Source organism: Epargyreus clarus, unplaced genomic scaffold (assembly GCF_041222505.1).
Source record: "Epargyreus clarus isolate Ecla_fem2 unplaced genomic scaffold, WU_Ecla_fem_2.2 ptg000011l, whole genome shotgun sequence".
NCBI lineage: Eukaryota > Metazoa > Arthropoda > Insecta > Lepidoptera > Hesperiidae > Epargyreus > Epargyreus clarus.
Window position 1 is genome coordinate 5929401 of NW_027332219.1, and position 25153 is coordinate 5954553.

Below are 25153 nucleotides of genomic sequence, written 5' to 3' on the forward strand. Positions count from 1 at the left end.
ACCTGAGGTTGGCCACAGAAGCTTTGCTACCCCTGAGAACTTAGCTGGAATGCTTCGGAAACTATATCTATCTTACCACACCCGTCAAAACCAAAACCCAGAATTGCTTAACTAGAAATAGTGTGGTGCCTCTGAGTCCAACAACAGCTTTCAACCTTAGGAACATTATAATGTTCCACCATCTTTTTAAGATTATAATATGATTTTGATGATTTCTTCATAGAAGACCACCCTAAAAAAATTATATGAACTCTTGTAGCTGCAGCCTAAAGACTACAATCGTACTAATTAAATAAATTGATTTTTTGCACAAATATTATTAATTAGAACATAATTTTATTCCTTGCCTACTTAGCAAATATTTACGTATATTTTTCTCAACTTGTCAAGACCATATTCACTTTACCAAAGACATGTATTGTTCATTTGAGTTGCATAAAACTTTTATCATGAAACTGACATTACACATCATATATTTTTAATATCCATGATCTCAGACAAATGTTAAAATATCTTTCTAACCTTAGTATTGTTCATATCACAGATAACCTTTAACTTTTATGTACCTAATTAGAATGTGTTGTGACTTGTCAGTGACATTCAGTTTTTTTCTCACTTAAATAAAATAAATTGTATTTAGTAAAGTTACATACTCAATCTTATATCTCTTTTGTTGTTATATAAATAATATAATACATTGTACATTTAAAACTCGAAAAACATTTTAATATCCATACTTCTGTTTCCTAATAATAATAGTGCTATTTATTACCAAACACAGATAAAACTACAGGAAAACCTTAAGTTTAAAACTGTAATAGGCTGTAAAATTAAACTGCCACGCACTGCCACTCGTTACAATAATAGAAATATTAACAAACAACATACCAACTCTTTATCACTGTAACAATAAAACAACTACCGCACACATCCCAAGTCACGCAATCAACAATTTCTTTATGGGAATTACCCGTGATAACCGACTAGTATAATAGTGAACGTTATTGTGTGTTTATATGATTGTGTTTTCCGGAATCCAACGAAAACATATTTCACGGTGTTAACTACTTCGTTATCAGCTTACTCAACTACAACTCGATTTTTGATTGCAAAATTTGTAATACCACACTCAAGGATATTTGTACTTTATTCATACCTACACTGTAGAGATGTTGATAAATAAATAATACTATAGTCAGTAATACTAAAGTATGAAATTATCTTGACATTTGGAATTGTAAAATATTTCTATTGAAGCAATTTATTAACCTTGAGAATATACATAATTTGTACGAATGTAACATTTGTAATAAATTCGTTTTGTTCTTGTTTAAATATCTTGAAGCTTAGAAGGCAATTTTACTAAGTGACATACTAAGCTTACAGGAGTGAATTAAAGTTGGAATATTTTACAAAAAGAAACCTCACCTAATTATTAGATTAAACATATTTCTTTTTCTTTTCTTACCAATTGTATAGTCCACATAAAACTGCTAGTCCGCTCTGAATATAGAAATGAATCTGCTCACAACAACTTCAGAACGGACTAGCAGTTTGGTGGGGACTACACTATCTATGTATAAATAACGAGTATATACATTGATTTATGTATTATTTATAAATTTGATATGAATGAATTTGATTTTTTTTTCATTTGATTCTTAAACAAATAATTATACATATGTTTTAAAAAATGTGATATTTTATGACCGTGTTAACGGATTAAATATTTCAAATTCAAGCAGTCTTTATAAACTTTAAAAAATTGATATCAGAAAGAGAGACTAGTCTCTAAATTAATATGCATTAGCTTGGAGCTGAAACATTTTTAAAGCGCTTTTTCCTATATATGATTACCCCTACAAATTTAATGAAAATTGTTTTGTTTTTCCTACCTAGTACTTAATAATATTATGTCAGAGATTGTGGTGTGGAGGGTGTGTGCTAAGTGTAGTGAGAGAAACACTTATACTAAATGTTCCGAGTCTACAGCAGGAATAACATATATATGACGAAACTCAGTTAAAACTCCACTTACTATCTGGTAGACCCCATGTTTGCTCGCTGCCATTATAATGTAATAAAATAAAAACAAAAAAAGTACTAGCAAATGGTTTCCATAATGTATATCATTAAATTGTCATTAGCTTCTATACTTAGATTTAATTACCCAAAATGGCAAATCGAAAATTGATTTTACCAACCATACTGAAACTTTATTGTGTGAAATACAAATTGGTAAAGCACGATAATTTTCAATTTAAAAACTAACCTAAGAAGATTGTAATCTATACAAACCAATTTCATTGTAATTTGTATTTTCTTATTGTCAATGAAGTCAGATTTCCCGCCTAATTCGAGCAAAAAGTTAGATGCATGGTTAGCAAAACGGCTTTTTATTAAAATTAGTCCTATATATATGAATAATTTCGTTAATAGAAATATATAACGTCTTCCAAAGAAGTCACATGCTTGTTGATAAGCAAAAATAATAAAAGATCTAGAATGTTTAGGTCGAGTTTTTGTTTGTTTACTAAAACGTAAATATTGCAAATATAAAATTCTCTACGTTTGGTAATATAAAACTGGTTGTGCAATTTTCAGGTTAGAGCATTTATTGATTTGATTGTAGGTAATTTAGCTTTGTCATTATAAGCAGTAGCGGGAGTTTTAATCGAATAAATTGATTTGTGGATAGAATCTTCCTCATAGTTATAAGGATAACCTAAACCTAAAACGCTAAGATTGGCTATGACGTTATTTTCCATGGGCTTCTATAGACCTACGGCATTATGTCACATAAACAGTGCGATAAATAAAACATGGCCTCAAACCTAAAAATCCTTGCACGTGTAGGCAGCACAAGTCGTCATTTGTGTTTCAAAAATAATTGTTTTGTGACAAATCAAGGTCAGAAATCAACGAAGAATAGTTAATAGAGCATTACCTTTGCCAGTTTTAGCTTCTAACGCCTTTTTCAAACGTTCTACCAATGCCGGCTTGTTACCCTTCGTGTCGAGTCCGAGAGCGCCAAGCTCGGACCGCAAGTCCACCACCTTCATCTTGGCGGGATCCATCTCCACTTTACAAGTGTCCAATGCACTAAACTCAAATCCGGTTAACTACACAGTAAAAACACTATCTACTCTTTATCAACCATCACTCGCTAAAATTAGCTATCGCGAAGAAGCGCCAAGCCAAACCAATATGGCGGCGAAGCGGCGATGCGAAATACCGGAAACATGCGGTTTATTTTTTATTGTTATGACCTGAATACAAATTATTTTGCCATGTTGTTAAAAAATAAATACTTCTAAGCTCAGTATAAATAATATTTATTCTTTGCCTCAAATACAGTACGTATTTAATATCAAATCAGTTAAAATAATTATCTTGTCTTTATAATTTTCGTGTTTGGTATTCCTTTTTTACTTAGTGTGAAAGCGGGCTTAGAAAGAGTAGGCGACGAATTTGAATATTGTTGCCTAGCGACAAATAGACATTTTCATTTTGATATTTGTTTATTTACACAAAGTTTTTTTCTAAAACCAATCTGATATTATTATTGAATCTCATTTTATAATAATATACAATGGCTCGTAAAGAAGAACCTAAGAGTACGTTATTATCAAATTACTTTCGTAAATAGTATGATATTAAGAAAGGAAAATGGTTAATTGTTCATTATGGATCGCTGTTTCAGTCCAACCAAGCAATGAATTAGAAAAGAAGATCATCGAGGCATTTGAAGTATTTGATCACTCCGGAAAACAAGTGGTCGATGTAAGAGAAATTGGGACCATTCTTAGATCTCTGGGTTGGTATAATTTCATTAATAAAGTCAGCGTAAACTTGATAATATAAAACAATGATTATATTTAGTCGACTAGCTCCTGGTATCCTGGTTTCTCATGGAAAAAAATATTTTTGATATATTTCGACACATATGTATATGCAGATATTATTATATTTCTACTAGACACTTAATAAACTAATAAACGTTATTTCTATTTGAATCTTGTAGGTTGTTGTCCAACGGAAGCGGAAATACAGGAAGTGATTCTTGCAACTGAAAATAAGGAGGCGACCGGGAATGTTCCCCTCATTAATTTTCTCCCTTACATGTGTAAAGTTATGGTAGAACACAGGTGGGTAAAATTGATAAATCCGACTAATTTTCAGATAAGAGGGTATTAAGAAGTTATAATATGCAGTTACAAACAATTATTACCTACCGATTAGGTAAATCCAACCATAAGGGCTGATGGTTATATTCATAAGTTTTCATAAGCTCTTTTTTAAATCTTCTGTTGATCAATACTTCCATAGGGACTCTTTTAATACTTCTTTCGTGTCTCAAATTCCTTATCACAGATGTTTTACATTGGATAGGTTTTACCCGGCCAGCGCGGAAATACTTTTAGCAGCGTTCCGTTATTTTGACAAAGAAGGCCGTGGATACCTCACCAAGGAGAAGTTTGCTCAACTCATGCTTGAAGAAGGGGAACCGTTTACGCAAGTATGAATCACGTACATTCTATTACTTTGAAGCATGATCGCTTTGTTGGTTAGATCTCTATGTCGAAGGATGTATTATGGGCTTCTATCTTTAAAAATCCTGAGTATTGTAGATTTTAAGATTGACTGGCGTACCAGACTTTTTAAAATATGTTGACGCGGAATGGTAACTTACTTAATAAAACGCAATACTCGAGAACAGGAATCTGATTACATAAATAATTTTCTTGTCTGAAGTACCTTCTTTTGGGTTTTTATTATGTTATGTTATTATACATGAAAAATATTAAAATATCGTAGTATTTCAGGAAGAGTTTGATGAGATGATGCAAACGGCTCTCGATCCCGTCACAGACACGATAACTTACGAATATTACATCAATCAACTAATGGTAAGCTATGTTTTACTGGATTTAAAGCTAGATAAGGTATATCACATATAGCACATAATATATTAATTTACCACTGCACTTTACACAATTTCACAATTTTGCAATGCTAACTACTTATTACATTCTTGCCCATTTATGGCCCATTTTTAAATGTTAAAGATAACTTTTCTCAACAAAGATTGAAATTCCAAATATCGGCATTTCTTTCGCTCTCTACAATATGTAGGTACGCGAGAAAATTACAAATTCTGGCGTATATTTTTGGCGCCATTTTGGCATAAATGAGTTATATACAGGGTGAATTTGAAATGGGCCTTCAGGGCCAAATCTTCAGATTCCAAAATCTTCCAAATCAGAGTATGTAGCGAAAAATACTTAAAGTAGTTATGAGGCCGATTTTGACAAATACTAAAACTGCTAAATTAGTTTCTTAAAATGTCTTTTTACTGCCGGGAATCGAACGAGTTCATTTTGAAAAAACTAGTTTTCTATATCATTTCTTTTATCAAAGAATAAAGTAACCTATATGGCTTGTACTTTTAACAATTTTAATAATTTAACGACATATCTATAACGACATAGCTATATCCTAATTTACACGGGGTAGTAACAAAATATTATTATCGAAACATTGTCGAAATATTATCGAAACTTAGATAATAAATTGCAATAATATTTGTATTTCGATTGATAAGTTAGATAAAAAGTTATAGCCGTTTTCAAAAAATGGCCCTTTTGTTGTATTAGACTTTCAGCCTTTCCGGTGACGCTATGATAAGAATGTGAGCTTCGCGGGTTTATACGTCGAATATATTTGCAAAAACGTAGTTACATGGTAATTCTATGAGCAAATATTTACGACGAACTGTGCTTGTGATTTCGTTCTCGTCGATTCAGAATAAAAAAAAAAAAACTTCTGAGTTTAAATCGTAATATCTTTTGACAGAATTCATTAATTTAAATAAAATAAAAAGTAAATGTTAAGTCGAGATACTGATATTGGCTATATTATTAATTAATTGAAATAAATTAAAAATATATTATTATTCGCTATTACATGTTAATATCTAACACTATACTTATTTTCGGTTTCCTAATATGGAATAACATCCCTGGCGATGGTAACACTCAATCATAAGTCAATGAACGTAACTAGAGTCATCTAGAGTTTATTCAGAATATTGTTTACAGTTTAAGTTCTAACTCCAATCCACTAGATGGCGTTGTTAAGTTCCTGAATCACGGTAACGAGTGTACGACCGTAACTTAATATAAGGGCCCGCTTATTACAGTTTTCTTAAGACTGATAGTTCCGTATCACAGTCATTGGCATTTACACTGTATTTTTGACTGGATCCATTTTAATGCGATCCTTGTAAGTTGTAACACAAAATAAGAAAACAAGTTTCGCGTGGCTGTACGTCACATATATTAGCAAAAAGAAATGAAGGTGGTAGAACCCTTTGTGGTTCGACTCCCGCGGCACCACCGCCACACCTATTTCTACCTCACAACAGCAGCTTTAAGCGTTGCTGTGTTCTGGTTTGAAGGGTGTGGTAAGAGAGACATACTTATCTGAGGCGTTCCAGCTTAGTCCTCGGGGGTAAATATTATCCGCTCATTAGTTTATTTCATATCAACTGGCTGTTAAGTATAAAACTTTTGACGCGAATAACCCGCCATGTGTCTGTTAGTGCTTTGTAATTTCGTACAATTAAGCGTACTTGCTCGGGGGGCGGAAGCGGTGGTCCGCCCTGGGCCTCCATTCCTGGAGGGCCTTTTAACGAGTTGCTAAAAAAATCGTCAGAACCAAACATCTATGAAATGTGTATCAGTCAGCGAAAAAAAAGGTCACCGAATCACAGGCGAACCTTTTACACTGGGAGCCTCCATTCAACTTTCCGCCCCGGGCCTCCGACGACCTTAGTCCGCCACTACGTACCTGTACTGTAAGAATTTTTTGACCACAAAACCTATTTACAAAAACTTTACACTTCATGTCTACTGAAGCTATAGCTATATCGTAAATTACAGGGGTTATAAAAATATTACTTAGCTCCAAAAAATTCAGGCTTCTAGTTTTATCTACAACGACGTTAAGGGAGGGGGGTCGAAAATGGCTCGAATTGCTTCGAGAAAAAAATAGTAAATCCATGCCGCTTTTTTTGCTCGACTTGCACTGCCGTGCCCCCAGATTATCAATACATAGTCAATGAAGTCGCAATAATATTTCGTCTTTACTGTATTTCGATTGGTAAATTAGATAAAAGTTATATCCACTGTAGTCAGAAAAAAATTAAATCGCTCTTCTGTACTGGCCATTTTGCGTGTTAGATTTTTAGCCTTTCCAGTGACGATGATATAAACTAAGCTTGACTTTTGAATCGCACGTTCAGAATCTTCATAATGCTTGTACACCTCAGCCCACAACCACAAGTATAGTCCGCGAGGTCTAAGCTGAGCTTTGCATTAGTGTGAGTGAACACAAAAGTAGAGTCAGATAAAAAACTTTCAAAAATAAATTTTATAATTTTTAAATAGGGACAAAAGTTGAAGAACCAAAAAAATCGAAACCACAAAAACAAAATATTAAAATTTAAGCAATTTTGAAGATGCACGATTGCCAAAAAGCAGTATAAACCGGTTTAAATCAATTAATCGCATTAATCTGACTTCACACCTATACTATCCATGTGCACTCACACAAATGCAAAGCTTAACTTAGACCTCGCGGACTATACCTACTTACTAAGTCTCGTAAATTCATTAGAACATCTTAAGGCCAAAGCTCTACAACAATCATCTGTATATGTAAGTGTATAATTAAATTATTATAGTTCGCGCCAAACTGCTAGTCCGCTCTGAAGTTGTTGCGAGCAAGTGTAGTCATACAATTTACTATGGCGACGCGATGCATTTCTATATTCAGAGCGGACTAACAGTTTTACGCGGACTATATATATATATATATATATATATATATATATATATCTCATGCCCCTATGCTGAATAGTATCACTACGCAAGCACACGTGACCTTATAGAGATTTGAATTAACCAGTTTTACGCAAATAAAACTGTGTTTTATTTCTAATTATTTATTTCAATCATCGTGTCAAATACATCGTCATTAATACAACAAAATGCGAATCGCAAAAGTAAAATTAATTTACATTTAATAGTAAATGAACATAGTTTGTGAGAAAACTTAAATACTACAACTTTACCGCAGTTTAAGAACCTATCGCGTCGTTTCTTTATATTTCATTGATATAGGAAAAGGTTACGCCGAATTGCCTATACAATATTTATTATGTCACTTAATTATAAAATATTTTGGCAATAACTTAGAAATCATACAGTCGAATCTCATATTATAGTCTATAAACTTTTCTGTGAGTGTGACAGAGGTGCCACAGTCCATCCTAATGTTAGGTCAAAACCTAAGAAGTAGAAAAAATTAACGATTGTAATAGTTGATGTTTAATATATGACATTTTACATAATATTATTTTACCGAAAGAAAAATAAAATAAAATAAATACGTGATGTATATAAAATACGACTGGAAAAATACACATACAATCTCTTACTAACAAGTTATTTCTACATTCATACATATTCATACTTCTACCTTTTTTCGTTTTACCTTAAATTTTAACAGCTACACCCAATTAAGTTTTAATTCTTAACGACATATGGAATAAGTTATAATTGAGATACTTGGAACATTAAAATAATGAATGAATAAATTTGTGAACATTTGAACGAAGTTATTAATGAATGAGTTCTTATATTTCATTTTGGAAAATAAATTTTGTATTGTATATATGTAATTTTATTAAAGTATACAAGAAAAATACGACACATTGAATCTATTGTATGAATAGAATTTTTAACATACTAAACATTATTCAGAAGTTAAAATACATACGAAAAATCCGCGAAATTCGTTCGCACTTGCGTTCTGTGCTGCCATTCACGTTCTGCAATATACAAAATAAATTTTCCGATAATCTCAATTGATTAAAATTAAAATTAAGTTCGACTTTTACTGTTCTTGTATGAGACGGCTAGCGCGTCTAGTCCTAATCGTACTGGGAGTGACGCTCGCTAAGCGAGACGAAGCCCTTACGGGGGTAGCCCTACCACTTTCTTTAGGACCTTTAGCACTCTTCTCAGATTTATCAGACTCTTGCGAATCTCCGTTCTCGTCAACTTCCTTGATAGGTTCAATTTGACGTTTTTCTTTGTCCTCTGTGGAATCCTTGGATACTTCAGAATCTGTACTTTCGATAGATAGTGATGTAGTCTCGACTTTTACGGTAGGTGTAGCTTTCTCTGCAGGTACTTCATCCGACTTTCTAATTGTAGAAAGTAGATCGTTTATTTGTTCTTCTAACCCATTTCCAGAGGGCTGGGCTGGTGTTTCTTTAACTTCTTTCTTCAACTCCACTTCTTTCTCTTTTGCTTCTGATTTCGGGGTGTCATTGGCCTGATTGACCGGTTCACTGGCCTTTATGATGATCGTAATGTCTCCTACAAAATCAATAACACATATTAAGTAACAATGTAAGGATGGTATTCCACTCGTCAAATATCTTGTCCAATGTACATTTGATCATATAAATTGGATGACTTCATCCAATTTACTAACAACACCAATATTTGATCAAATATTTTTCCAGCTAGAACTAGTTTCCAGGCCAAAAACAATCCTGCATAGAAATCCAAGCTGTGGATTTTGACATGTTATTTTCCATAAAAATGCCTGCAAGTAAGATTTTATGGACGATTTCACGTACCACGTTCTTCCATTTTCTCAACTACGCAAATTATAAAGGAAACATGGACAAAAATATTAGATGAGTGGAATGGGCATCTGTCACAGAAATTTGATCAAATGTTGGACATTGAAATTGGACGATAAGATATTTGACGAGTAAAATCTACCCTAAGAAAGAGTTATGTAGTAAAAACTATAGAATGGTAATTCTTACCAATAACAGTTTCGTTCGCTGTTAGAATTTTATCATAGTCCTCACGATTGACAAAACCGACCACCAACAAGTTGTTGATCGACTTGTGCTTTTTGATGGTCTTCGGGCGATACTTGTTCAAGAAGTCGCATATGACGGCCCTGGTTGGCAAATTCGGTCGACCGATAAGCTGGAAGGAATTGGAATGAATTCAATTAAATCTTATTTGAGGGTAGTAAAAGGTTTCGTGATTAAACTTCTAAGGCACCACGATTGTACCTATTTCTGATCTGTAACAGCAAAATTAGGTCAAGTTTTAAAGGGTTTGATCGGGGAAATACATTTATACGACGTGTATCAAATTGGTGCGCATGTGTGATCTAGAGGTAGGCAAGTAGGTAGGTAGTCAAATCCTACTTGAAGGTAATTATAGACATCCATTAGTGGGACAACTAAACCATTAGGTTCGTATGATTGTTTGACACCTATAATACACATATAAAAAAAATCATATTATTAGTACAGTCCGCGCCAAACTACTAGTCCGCCTTGAATATAGAAATGAGTCGCGTCGCAACAGCAAGTTGTAGATATTAGCGGGACGAAGAAAGCGCGGATCCCTGGCACGTTGCTACAGAATATATGTTTATAGTTGTGTTCGATCACATTGGCTCTCTGACTACACCTACAATAACTTCAAAGCGGACTAGCAGTTTGGCGCGGACGGCTTCTTCTCCATAACGAAACACCTTTGGAAGTGGTGGTAGTTGTATTGCCATTCAAAAAGTGCTCTGTAAAGTACCTATTTTGAATAAAAAAAATTGATTTGATTTGACTATAACTTCATATCAAACATACCTTAACATAGTATGGCAAGTCCTTAGCTAATGGGGTAGAGGGTGTTCCAGGGGTCTTAGGAACAACTGGAGATGCGGCGACCTTCGTGGGTGTCGGCTTTGCCGGCGTGCTCACTTTCTTTTCAACTTTCACCTCATCTGGTTTCTTATCAACAGACGTTTTTTGTTCAACGGATGGAGTCGTTGCCTTTTCCTGTGGCATTGTTTTATCAACTGTTTCAGTGTCCATTTTAGTAGTTTCCTCCTCCTGAGGCTTTTGCGTATCAGTCTCATTTATCTCGTCTTGTGAATCAATTGTATTAGTTTTTTCATTGTCAATTTCATTCATTTCCTCCTCCTGCGCTTCTGATTCTTCATTGTCCATTTCATTAGTTTCGTCCTCTTGTGATTCGTAAGATTCATTCTCTTCATCAACTTCATTAGTCTCATCTTCAACCTCTTTCATATCTGCTTCATTTTCAACTTCAGTTTCATTTTTTTCTTGTGATTGCTTCATACCTGTTGCAATACCCCCCGCGTTCTTGGGTTTAGTCGGTCTAGAGCCAGCTTTCTTCTCCTTATTCGATTCTTTATACCGTTTAAGGGTCATGAATTTAACATGTTTATATTCTTGGTCTAAATCGAATATTTGCGCGATATACTGAAAATGTTAGATACATATTAGAGGTCATTCGTATTAAATAAAAAATAATAATTTAAACCTCCCTCTTGTCAGCGAAAGTAAGCAAATCTATCCTATACATAAAGATATAATAAAGAAATAAGAACTTGCAAAATATTGCAAAAATTGACGTAATTAATTAATGCTACTGACATTAAATGGTCTGGTCTCTATCAAAGAATTAGCAAGGACCTCTTAACATTATATAGTTTTCTGTATGTTTGTTTTAAATTACAATACTTACTTTAATATAGTTGGGCAGCAGCTGTGTTATTTTCTCTTCCAGTAGGTTCGCAATGAGATCACCGTAGTACGTGTTCAGTGCGTCTCTCTCCTCGACAGTTATCTGTTTGCCTGTAATGGCTCTGAGGATCTTCTGGGCGTGATCTGCCCGCTTTTTTTCATCGAAATCTGTCTCTCTCTCCAACGGTTTATCAATCTTATTTGCATCGATAGCAGCTTGCGTATACGATAACTTAGCCTTACGGCGTGCGTCGGTGTACATTTTTGACAGCTACAAAGAATAAAGATTACAATAGAAATTATGTTTCAAACTGAAAATAAGTACATATTTTACGGTAAATTTAAATGAACTTACATTTGAAAACATCTCTTCCAACTTCTTCTCGATAATGGTATTGATATTTTTCTTAAAGAATTCCTCAGGGTCATCTGCAAACATATTACCGAAATAAAAATAAAAGTCGCATAGAAAAATAAAGAACAATTTTACCAAATTATTACGAAGATATAAGTTAAAAATATGTAGAAGATGTATGTTTGTAACATTGTATTCTGTATATCAAATATGGGGACGCAGATCTTTGTATCAGAGTAGATATCGGAAAGGTACCAGAGAGCTGGTAACAAAGGGAGTAGAATCAGCGAAAATAGAGCACGCCTATTTTCTAGACAAGAAAGGACTTGTAAGTCAACAAAAGGGTGGATACAAAGAGTAACGGAACAAGAGAGCAAATAAATATACGAAAATACTAGCTGACCCGGCAAACGTTGTGTTGCCATAGAAATAAAAAAATGTTAAGGGCGAACAACCCTTATCACTTAGGATTATGAAAAATTGATAGTAGCCGATTCTCAGACCTACTGAATATGCATATAAAATTTGGTGAATATCGTTAAAGCCGTTTCGGAGGAGTACGGCAACTAACATTGTGACACGAGAATTTTATATATAAGATAACTGTGTTGGAAAAACACGTGTTACTTTAATGGAGAAGTCTTCAATCATTAAAAAATAAATAATTCAATGAGTCCATTAGCTAAACAACGTTTAGCTTTGTAATGATGGAAAATTCAATAGAATATATCAAATTAATGACATAATGAGTGATAGTACCATAGCAAATAATCCACTTAACATAAAACTACCACAAGATGTAATCGTCCGATTACATAATTAAGTGGAAATTTTTGAAACATCAAAAAACATAAACTATGCATTACACATTCATAAATGAATACACCGATTCATTTGTAAACGATATAATTGCACAAATGTATTTATAGAACAAATTGAATGATAAAATATACCTGATTCTACCAGATTGAGAGGTTTACGGTTCTTAGTGTTTAGCACTAACTCGACAATCTCTCTGTCGCGCTCCTTCTTATACTTCAGACGATATCTGCTAATGATATCGGCGGGGGAGCCAACCGGCTGGTTTATCATAACGCTGCGGATTCGTTCCCTGATAGCTTGTTTCACGAGCCGGAGGTTGCTTGCAGTCGCTACTAGCGCCTTGAAATCCGCGTTATGGGCGTTTTTGTATCTAAGCTCTTTTACGAGGCTCCCTAAAGCTAACTCGAGCCGCCCGGTCATTTGTTGGGTGGGAACCTGGTCCTCGCGGAGAACGGGCAGGTCCGCCGCGGGGACCGCCTCTTTGCCAGTCGCTTTGGATATCAAATTCTTACGCTGATCGACAGGGTAAGAATTGAGCTTGTTGGGCAGGAACGGCCGATTCTTTAATACTTTAGGAGGATTGAAGTCCTTTCGAACCGTTATCGTCTTTTTTAAGATGGGATGGATGACTGGTTTCATTAGCGGTTGAATCCCCTGATTGAAAGGGAGGATTCGACGCGGCATTTCCACTTTTTTACTAAAAAGAGGTGGGATTGAATTGGGATTCGTAGTGTTTGGGTTCATTGTGATTGGGCCCATAGAATTTGCCATGAGGGGTCTGGGGTAATTTGGCTCTGCATCCCTCCACGGGTCCCTTTGAGGGGGGTCGAAACGTTTGGGAGAGGGTGGTCGCCAGGCATACGAGTGGGGCATGTTATGGGGCGGCTCGCAATCAAACTGCCTCTGAAATTTAATTATAAATTGCCAAATTAGATTTCAAACGTTGTTAACATGATACAAAATATGTTAACATTTATATTTTTAAGAAATCCATATAATCAGCTATTATTCTGATTACATAAATTTGTATAACCTGTAAATAATTAAATAATTAAAATTAGAATATTAAGAAACTTCTAGACAACAGTTAAATAAAAATACTATCTATATAGACAAATTAGAACATGTATAATACAAAGTTCTTTGCAATATTGAGTGGAAAACACATGGAATGTTTTAGTTTTCCAATATTCTCTTGTAATTGGCATTTTTGGAATAGATAGCGATTTTTTAACTGTTGCATACATTTTGATTAAATGAGAATCATAGAAGTTTCTTGTTATATTGTAGAACTGTGACTCATATATGTATATGCATGCAGTTCACCCTAATATATTTTCCCTGTGAACCAAATATAACTAATAAACTAAACCTATAAGGATATTAATATAACTATTAAATGAGGTTTTATAAATAGAAATAATTATAGAATGTATTCCTTTAAATATATAGCATATTATTATCGTATTCAAAGACGAAAACTTGTGTCTTCCAGTGTACCTTGAGACAGACAAGAAAATTATTAGTGTCTTGGCTCCCCAGAAAGGTAACTAGAAGCAGCTCCCCAGAAGAGTTACTAATTGATTATGCCAATCTATTAACTGATATAATTATTTGAAGTAAACCAAATAACTGGTTGGAGCTGATAAAATAATTAATTGCGACCATATAACTGGTTACAGCCAATATATAACTTTTTGAGCCTACCGAATAACTGATTGTAGGCAATGATTGAAATTATTGTTAAGAATATATGAAGCACAGAAGTTTTTGTATTCAATCTAAAAATGCTTCAAATATAATGGATTATTTAAGGAATTGGTTTGTAGAATGAACTTATAATGGATTAATTATTTATTTAATGGGTATGAAATAGAGATAAAATTTCCTTGGTAAGAGAAAGAAAAATAAAACATGGGGCTGTTGAGTTTTCTGAGAATGGGACAAACATTAAGAATATGAAACTATTACAGAAGTAAGAGATTTACATTTATAATAAGAATATCGATAATATTTCTGATTCTTCTGGTCAATTGCAAGAGTATTTGCAATTTATGAAGAACCATACATAAATGGAATAATGTACCAAAAATATATAGTGAAAAAGTGTATGGCTCACAGGCAGAGTTTACAAAATACTTTTAACATCTGAAAAAGCACACACACTCACAAGCATTTTATATATCTGAAAATAGAAAAGACACATTATTATTTTTTGAAGTTGGGACAACTGCACATCTATTATTGTTTGAAAACATCCAAACATTACATGTATGAGTAATGGTCCCAACAGTAAATAATATAAGATTCATCAATTCATTGATATCTTTTATAGGTCAGGTATTCCCATCTATTTATCATAAATGCATATAACTGGATAATTTGGTACTATTTTTTTTATAATATAGGACTAGCGGACGAGCAAGCAGTCCACTAGATGGTAAGTGGCTCCTGCCGCCAATGGACATCTGTAATCAACCCCAGATAGGATTAGATATTCCTACCTGAGGTCGCCACTGACGCGCCGCTACCCCTACTGATCTGGAACACCTCGGAAAAGTATGTTTCCCTTACCACACCCTTCAACCCAGAATACAGCAGCGCTTAACACTGTTATTAGGCAGAAATAGGTGTGGCGGTGCTACCGCCGGAGTCGAAAAACAAACCTTCAACTAATTCATAATTCTTTATTTGCATAGAATAAGTAATAAGTAAAAAAATATAGTAGGAATAAATAGAATAAGTAAAAACATGTAATCAACATTGAATCATACATAAGTAACACAAGCTGACATTGATCACAACAGGCATTTATTTTGCCCATTTCTTATACTATTAACATGCAAACATGCATTCCTTTAAAGTACTTGCTTATTAAGATCACCAATGAGGCCATGATGATCTTAAGAACTTTGAAATGCCATTTTAAGGTTAATATTTTTTTATATTATCAAAGTAAATTCTGGCAGATTCGAGGTCTATAGCAGGTATATACATAAAACATCATACACCAATAAGAGAAAATTGTGTGAAAAAATAGTCAAATTCTATATATTATCTATCTAGAAGGAACAATATTGAAAATATCTTATTTTAATGCCATAATATGTAAATTATTTTGTACATATTAGTAAATAACTGTTGTCATTGATGACTTGAACTCAAAATCAATACAATCAATATACAATTGTGTAAAACACACTTATATGAAAACTAGTTGACCCGGCAAATGTTGTGTTTCCATATAAATAAAAAAATATGAAGGGTGAACAACCCTAATCACTTAGGGGTATGAAAAATATATAGTAGCCGATTCTCAGACCTACTGAATATGCATATAAAATTTGGTGAAAATCGGTAAAGCCGTTTCGGAGGAGTACAGTAACTAACATTGTGACATGAGTATTTTATATCTACGATAAAATGCTGGATTCAAGGGCTGATATGCACTGGGTTGAAACCTTAGCTAGAAGTCTAAATTATGAATTTAGATTTTAGTACAGAGTGTGTTTTTGTGTGTGTCCATGACACCAACAACACAGGAACATTCTAGTGTAGGGCTATGAGTAGTAGCTCCAGCTCCATATGTACCATTAGGTGAAGTTTACCATTGTAAGTAACATTTATTTTTTAAAAGATGTGTGACATGGTGTTTCTTTCACCCCCTCTCCTCCATAACGAAACACCTGTGAAGTGGTGGTAGATGTATCGTCATTCAAAAAGAGTTTGATAAAGAATCTATTTTGGATAAAAAAATATTGGATTTGAGTGTAGTTATTATGATATTAATATTTTTAGCTAACAGGAGGGTAATGTTTAGCGAGCTTAGTATGTATGTTTGTTGGTATGTCTTATTCTTTGGCATGCCATGCACCCCAAATGATTTGGAGGATTCTCACATAGTGGACGTGTTGTTGGATTCATTTAAATTGTGGGAATGAATTAGGCCATATTTTTAAGTACATTTTTTTTGTTTTAATAATAATTTTGTAGTTATATATATTAGGCATTCAATGTGATGTGTGTGTGAGTAAAAGCATACCTTTCTATCATAATTGCTCTGAGCACTCAGCATGTGTTGTTCCTGCTGGATTACTTCTCTCTTATGTCTCAATAATTCAAGCTCTCTGTCGAGATTCTGTAAAGTAAATTTGATTGGTTACAGAAAAATTGTTTACAACGCCCAGAAGTAAGGGATCAGTAAAATGAATTAGTTATATTGATTCTTTTAATGATTCAAAGAACTATTGATTCTATGGTCCAAATTCATATCATTGCATTTTAATTTAAGATTATTGAAATCTTCTATCATGGGACCCAAGGTTTTCTCATAGTTCTTTATAATAGAGCCACACATTTGGGAAACATATTTCCACCTGTCTATACCAACCATGCCATGAATTAAGCTGCCTTTCCACCGGAGATATGGATGTGTGTCAAATCCAAAAGGATTGCTTAACTTATAACTGTTCAGCTAAGCAGTAAGATTTGCTACCTGATCTATGATCTTATATGCGAGCTAAGGATTGAAGCTACGAGTGCGAACTAAGGATGGTGATCCCATGTAGTTAAGTATAGTCCACGTAAAACTGCTAGTCCGCTCTGAATATAGAAATGAATCGCGTCGCCGACTACATCTGCTCGCAACAACTTCAGAGCGGACTAGCAGTCTGGCGCGGACTATACTTTCTATAGCACATCGTACGTATCGTAGCTTAGCTCCAACCTCGCACATCTTAGGTGGAAAGGCACCCTTCGATTACAAACCGACAATGTTTGTATCATAACCTGTTTGCATCATGACTCATACTTTAACGGTTAATGGAAAGATAGCATCATGAAGCACGTTGTCGGCTATTTATTACAGAAACATTACGATATTTACTACATAGGGCCACAAACATTACTAAAACTTCTTTGTTCGTATGACATAGATGACGTGCCCATTCATATCAATACGGCTAATTCTTAATGTTTTTGTAAAATATCTCCTTTGCGGATAAAACAACATTTTTTATAGTGATAGTTAAATGGTAAACTAACTCTAAGTTTCAAGTGATCGGTCATCAATGGTCCTCCGGGCCCGACGCCGCCTCGCCCGCCACCTCGGCCTCCACCCATATTACCACGTCTCATTTTCTTGTTTTATGCGAATCAAATGAATCAATGGATTTAATACAAGTTTTGAACAAACAGCACAGAAATCTAACTACAATTAACACGATCGATATTCAAGGAAATTTCCTTGACAATCAACTGAACTGTATCAAGAACAACTTGCGAGAGAAAAGCACAGAACACCTATACTCCTAACGGAGAAGAACGACAACCTCATTAGAGATGTGCCGAGTCAGGTCGACTCGAGTACTTACATAAACTCGCATACTCGAATACCAATAGTGATACTCGAGTACCAGTGATACTCGAATACTGACGATACTGGTACACTACAAGTTCTACTCGTACGAGTATAAACTTGTTTAATATTGTGTAGTGAGTGGCGTTTTTTTTTTTGCTCTTCCGTGCTATTGGACTGTATGTTGCAAAGTACTCGAGTACTTTGTGAATACTTTGGACTAGAGTACTGACTCGATTCTTTTTTATATGAGTACTATAGTACTCGAATACCAAAAATGGCCGACTCGGCACATCATTAAACTTCATACAAAAAAACGCGATACCATAGTTAGCAACGCCATCTAGAGTTCGCCCCAGTAAACCGAGCGAAATATTTAGGCGGGAAATTTGAATAATTATGAGTGGGGAATTTGAATAATTATGAGCGGGAAATTTGAATAATTATGAGCGGGAAATTTGAAAATACATTTCAAATTACTTTTTGAATTATTACGTAATGTAGGCACTTTTACCCGTAAAATATAAGAATAACAAAACTGTTTTACAATGCTTATATTTTACAGGTAAAAGTGCCTACATTACGTTTAAAATATGGGAAGAAAGTAAAATAAAACATTTTTAAAATATGCTCCAAAATTTTATTGAAATTAAAGTACTGTTTTAAGAAATACAGTTCACGTGTTTGCCTGTCTTTACAGTAAATGTAGACTTACGGGTGTAAAATTTATAACTCAATAACTTAAATTGGAATTTATTGCTAAAACCTTTGAATAATGCAAATCATTTTAATTGCATTTGACATGATTTTATCATACAAATATAAAGGCTCTAGTATGTTAAGCGTATGAAATATGCACTCGCGTTTGATGAAGGGTTTACCTTGTTTTTATTATTCTTCATCAAATAGATATACTAATGAAACTTGTCTCTATCCTATAAGGGATCTATCTAGTAAGGGATTAATGAGAATGACAAGCCTTATCGATTTATTTCTTTCTGTACATATTTAAGATAACTTTTTAAAATTTAAACAATAGCTATCTAGTCCAGTAAGTAGGGGAAAAAGCTTTTGCCATACAAAAGACGGTGGAGTAACAATTCTTTTAAGGTGATAGAACTGCTTGTGGTTCGATTACGACACCTAACGCCACACCTTTTTTGTCTAGTAACAGCAGTGTTGAGCTCTGTTGTATTCTGATTTGAAGAGTGTGGTGAAGGAGCGCTGTTGTGTTCTGGTTTGAAGAGTGTGGTAAGGTATGCATACTTTTCTAAGGCCTTCCAACTTAGTCCTTATGGGCAGCAGTGCATCTGTGGCCAACCTCTGCTAGGAATCTAATCTTATACAGTGTTGATAACAGACATCCATGGGCGACAGTAGCCACTTACTATTAGGGATATTATAAACAAAATTATATAATATGTTGTTTAGGTATGTATTCTGATGTAAAATTCAAATTCGTGAACTTGAGGAGTGACCGTTCCGACCGCAACATCTGTATAATACCCCAATGGTTGATGCTACGACTAAATCATTCAATGAATACTTGAAGAGAAAATTTTACATTTCTTATTGTTTGGACATTATTTTTGCAAGTCTCACGTGTATCGAATTATAGCATTGTAAACATGAAAATTTGATCACAGATTACAATTTATTGGAATAAATATCACTATATTATTTTTAACGCTCTTTTACACCAAAATAAGATTACATGGCAAAATATTCCAAATTACTTACTAGGTGGTGGTAATTTAGAATACATTTCGCCATATAATCCTATTTTGGTGTAAGAAAGTGGTATATAATGTTATTTATTTCAACAAAAATTGTAATTTGTGAACAAATTTTAATCTTTATGCTGCTATAACTCAATACATGTGAGACGTCCAAAAAATTGTTGAAACAATAAATGTGAAATTTTTTTTCACTTCCAGTTTGTTTTGAACCTCTTTGTCGTAGGATCAACTGTTGAAGTATTATATTGAAAAATACAGAATTTAGCACCTTTCATCCAAGGCGGCGGTCCGAGCGGGCACTACTCAGGTCACAAATTTGGATTTTTCATCAAAGTACAAACCTTAACAACATATGTAAAAATTGTTACTAAACCACCTTTTGTATGGCAAAAATCCTCACTGACTGGAGTAATCCATAAACTCAATATCATTTGTTTTGAGAATATTTGCAATAATGGAAATCGTAAGAAACGAGAAGTATATTTTTAGGCGCAATTTTCTACATTCACCCCAAAGTGACACCTACAAAAAATATATAAGTTATTATTAGCTATTTATTTCATATCAGAATTACCAAATGGTCAAATTAGTGGAACATCGTCAAATCACATAGCCAACATGCGTATCCGATGAGTTATGAAACGAAAAATAATTCATATGCGCTTAATATCCATGATTGGTTTTAATTATTTAAGGTGTGTTCCACCAATTAAACCATTTTATAATTCTGATTTGTAAAAATAGCATACTGATGTATAAAAAAATTAATATTTTTGGTAGGTGTCACTTCATGGATTAGTGTGAAAAATCACCCCCAAAAATATACTTATCGTATCTTACGATTTTCCATATCACATATAATCTGAAAAAAAAAATATGGAGCTTATGGATAGACATACATATACTGTTACATAATTTACAAATATAAACAGTTTAAATTTCATAAAGATATCTTAAATAAGTAGTGAAAAAAATCGTTAAGGGTTGTCGCCCTCATAACTCCCTTACTATAAGGGCAAGGGACAAGATTAATTGGTATAACTATTTTATATGAAGAACAATAAAAACAAGGCAAGAACCCTTCATCTGGTGCGAGTGCACTTTACAAAAAGTAGAGTGTACAAAAAATATGTATTCCTTGGTATAGCTTAAGTATATACACAATTACAAGTGAAGAGCTTCCAAAGAGCCTTTTTGTACAGCTTTAAGTTTTAAATATTATGATTTATTTTTAAAAACTGCCTGAATTTTTGAGATCATCCAACCTGACTAGTTTCCAGTATAAAATATAGAAAGGTAAGGTATAAAACTACATAAAGATACTCACAATACCATTTAGGACAAAAGACATGAATATGGAGGTAATTGGTTTTATATATTTATATCAAATTAGAGCAACAACTTACATGATACATTGGAATAGCATCTCTGTTCAATTGCTGTTTAGACTCGTCTACAAAATCTGCATCTTGAAAATGCTTCTGACATAACATTCTGTGCTCAGAATGAAGTTTATGTAGCAATGTAAGCGTAGATGCCCTTTCCGGGAAAATAAACTTTGCCCATTGTTCACAGCTGTGAATGAAACATAAGTTACCAAATTATTATTTGTACACAACTGTTCAGAAAAGCAAATTAAGAGGACAATGTTTTTAGGGGTAAAGTATATAAATATTAAAGTATGTAAGCAAGTTTCCTTAGCTCATCACAAGTGACAGATGCAAAATCAACCCTCAAGATATAAAAGGATTAAGTTACATGCATGTTCGGAATGACTAAAATAATCCTAAGCTCTCCAATAATCTGTATGAATAATGGTGTCTTTCAAACATATATTTATATATGTAATGCCAATAAACCAGGACTATTTTATTTGGTGCTCCAAGGTTCACATAACTCTATTTATAGCATAGGATGTAAATGAGAGTTGTATTAGCGTCTTACTAGCAAATTTGACGATTGCTAATATCCACAATAAACGGAGTAAAAATCGGCTAAAGTGATGAAGTTTTCTAATGTGTATATTATTATGTAAAGATATAATATTTATATGAACATTGCGCACACGGTTTTTGATAGTGGAATATTTTTGTTTAACACGGTTTCACAGTAATTTATGTTTTTAGCGTACGAGTTATTTAGGAAAATGATTTACTTATATACAAAATTAGCACGAAGAATCATAGAATTAAAGGTTTGATAAAATGGCTTCTAGCGATCATGTTAGGCACTTACCGGCTTAAGTTCCTCAAAGTTACACCAGGCTTTAGAAATCGGAACAATTTAACATTATCTAAAGCTGGCGAACACCCACACTTAAAACATTTCCTTTTGGTCTCCTTATCTGCCATTGCAAATAAAATAACTACTTAACCTAATAGAGTCCTGTCTCGAAAATAATAACCACTGATTACGAGCGGAGTTACAAACTCAACACACGAAATCGGTTTACTGGATTATGACTGCACTTTTAAAACACATAAACGGAGGAACACAATAAAATTGCAGTTGACCCCCCCTGGAGAAAAGCTAACATGTATATAATAATACTCTATGAGAAAAGCCGACACATAAAACTAGGGATGGACGATGGCGCTTCGTATTCGTAATCGAATTGGCTATGACCTAGAAAGACGGCGGACGAGATACATTTCAAACATTAGTTCAATCGATTGTCTCGATATTTTGAATTCGTTATTCGACCGATGCGTTTTGAATTAATAAAATATCTATATTTTTTATGTTATTTTAAACATGCAATAACTACGTAAAGTATTTTAAACTAATAATAATAAACGTTCACATCGGTATTAGAAATATCGATGTTTTAGTACGAAATTCATACATATACAAGATTTTGTGAATAATTTAATGTAAATCAATTTCGTACAATAACTGTATTACAACAACACGGTTAGCTTACAGTTCATCATTTTATAGCTTATAGACAATCATGGGCTCCTTATTTCCTATTACTCTTATTCCATCACAAATTTTCCTTACCTAAACATCCTTATTCCCAATATTTCCTGTACATTCGACAGGTGGCTTCAAAAGAAGTTTATGATACAGCTGACAGAATTGAAGAAGAAAAAAGAATGGCTGCAGCAGCTGCCCCCAAGAAAAGAAGAGCTTCTTCTTTATTACGTGCAGCTCAGAATTAAAAAGGCTCGATTTTATCGCTTATTTATCCCTCAGTATAATATTGAATAATGAAGCACACATTGTTCCACAGTTTGTCTACATTAAAAACGATCTGCAGAGTTATGCAGTATATGCAGTATACATACTATGTATGACACGCACGAATGAGTTTTAATGGCAAAATTTAACCATGTTAGTGTGTCTGAAGGCCTTTTAATTAATTGGAGTTTATTGGAGTTTACTCCTTAAGAAACGATTTGAGTTATAAGGCCCGGTACGGAAATTTTATGAGGAGCAAAATCAAGTACACGAAAAGTTGAGGCGTTACGTAGAAAGAGACAAACATATATATCCACACTTTACGCGCAACACCAGTGAAGTCACTGAATAGAAATGTCATAATTTTATTTTTTTGTACTAGTGACGTGAAGGAATGCGTTGTATTGGTAAAATAGGTTCACAGACTACATATTAAAAGTATTTTTAGCCACAAATAAAACAAAGATAATTTAAAATAAGCCAAATACGAAGGTGCTAAACTCGGACATGTATACATGTCCGTGGACGGTTACGGTACATTTCGTTTCGGACATGTATACATGTCGCTGGGTGGCAACGTATTACAATCCCTCCTTTTTATTACAATCATCATATCCTCTCAAAAAGGAAGTAGCGTTTTTAACCAAAATATGAATCAAGAGTGCTTTTATTAATTTAAAATACAGTAAGTTCTAATCCCATATGAAAGTAATTATTACAATAAAAATAATTAGCAATATATAAAACATTAAAACGTCATTAACTATTTTCTATTCGATATATATCATAATTATCGTTCGTAAGGAGTAAACTCCAATCGTGCGTCGTAGCTGACACACACACACTTTTTTTTCTTAATCCCAAAACCTTCTCAGAGAGAGAAGATATGGGTAATTAAAAAACAATAATAATAATATGAAAATTTCTGGAGAAAGATACAGGTGATAACTCCAACTGTATCTTTCTCCAGAAATTTTCATGGAATATCCTAGTGAAGGCAACTTCTCATTGTAGGGAGTTGTGTCAAGCGTGTACATTGATGTTTGTTACCGGTGAAAAATATAAAAATCGATTTTACTTATGTCATCTAAGGAGTAGTGATGTACATTTAGCTTTAAGTTTTTAAAGACGGAGTTTAGTTGAAGCATATTTACATAGAGACGTAATATTAGTTAATGTAATGAAAATTATAAAATATAATTAAAATGATAATTCTCTACTTTCAGGTTGAAGACGAGGTTGTGGAGTCATCAGAATTGGCACAATAACAAACTACTCATATGATTGAAAACGAAATACTCAAAAAGATATTAAATTCAAGTTTTGAGACACATTTAATGTAATGCTTAGCACTTTTTTAAATAAATAACTGCATAAACCAAATGTTCCTTCTTTGTATTGGTTGTTTTTTATTATAAAAAAAAATTGGTTGTCAGTAAAGTCGGTTTACTGACGATAGTTGAACGTGACAACGCTCAGAGTAATGACTATAGCACAACGTCATAAGGAAATGCTGATGGAATGGTTGCAAGTAGGAGAGAGACAGATGTTGACCGGTGCCTCTTTGTCGCTCGTTCCGCGCTCTCGCTTGCACTTAAAGCATTAAATGGAACGCCTCAGAGCGAGGTAACGCCGCATGAGTCATGTTTTTTGGTGCGTGCAGCCGGCTCCATCGAATTATTAGACGTTGTCACGTCAGAAATAGTAAACGGGCATACCCTCCACCTTATGCTAAGTGGCAACTACCGCGTTTGAACATCAGTAATCAACTCAAGAAAAAATAGTTTTACTCTTAAATGAGATCAACCAAAGACGCATTGCTGTGTCTGAGGACTAAGTTGGAATACCTCATATATCATACTCTTCAAATCAGACCACAGCAGTATTTATACTGTTATAAGATAGAAAATGTGTTCCAGTAGGGCTCGTACACAAAACTGCGATGGGACGCGATGCGAATTCGCAACGCCACACGAATTGCTGCGATGCGATTTCGTGCGGGAAGGTGTCTCCCAGGGTGACCATTCCTTCGACGACCGTCAACCGTA

General features: G+C 33.9%; 3 protein-coding genes across 9 annotated transcripts in view; 1 reads left to right on the forward strand and 2 right to left on the reverse strand.

Moving 5' to 3' along the window:
- Positions 1-3230, reverse strand: part of LOC140745888 (uncharacterized) — a 31623-nt gene extending 28393 nt beyond the window's left edge. For 3 of the 4 annotated variants that reach the window (XM_073077822.1, XM_073077821.1, XM_073077823.1), the window contains exon 1: positions 2948-3230. In XM_073077822.1, coding sequence (XP_072933923.1) covers positions 2948-3077 — 130 coding nt within the window. In that variant the 5' untranslated portion in view covers positions 3078-3230. The remainder of the gene's footprint in view (positions 1-2947) is intronic. The other variant, XM_073077824.1, reaches the window with a different exon arrangement.
- Positions 3231-3465: 235 nt separating this feature from the next.
- Positions 3466-24462, forward strand: LOC140745891 (dynein regulatory complex protein 8). Of its 2 annotated transcripts, XM_073077828.1 has the most exons (7): positions 3466-3617; positions 3704-3817; positions 4025-4148; positions 4393-4519; positions 4827-4910; positions 22967-23090; positions 24332-24462. In XM_073077828.1, exons 1-6 carry the CDS (start codon positions 3593-3595, stop codon positions 23084-23086), a joined length of 594 nt encoding a protein of 197 aa, XP_072933929.1. In that variant the 5' UTR covers positions 3466-3592; the 3' UTR covers positions 23087-23090; positions 24332-24462. The 2 variants fall into 2 exon arrangements, with proteins under 2 accessions (XP_072933929.1, XP_072933930.1); XM_073077829.1 differs by lacking the exon at positions 22967-23090.
- LOC140745890 (uncharacterized) lies at positions 7993-22425 on the reverse strand. Of its 3 annotated transcripts, none has more exons than XM_073077825.1 (9): positions 22158-22425; positions 21329-21497; positions 16870-16965; positions 12959-13730; positions 12006-12079; positions 11652-11921; positions 10748-11386; positions 9911-10079; positions 7993-9449 (listed from the first exon to the last, which is right to left on the reverse strand). In XM_073077825.1, the coding sequence occupies exons 1-9, from the start codon at positions 22271-22273 to the stop codon at positions 8962-8964; spliced, it is 2793 nt and encodes a 930-aa protein (XP_072933926.1). In that variant the 5' UTR covers positions 22274-22425; the 3' UTR covers positions 7993-8961. The 3 variants fall into 3 exon arrangements, with proteins under 3 accessions (XP_072933926.1, XP_072933928.1, XP_072933927.1); XM_073077827.1 differs by having other exon boundaries at positions 22297-22421; XM_073077826.1 differs by lacking the exons at positions 21329-21497; positions 22158-22425 and adding an exon at positions 17871-18135.
- Positions 24463-25153: the final 691 nt, after the last annotated feature.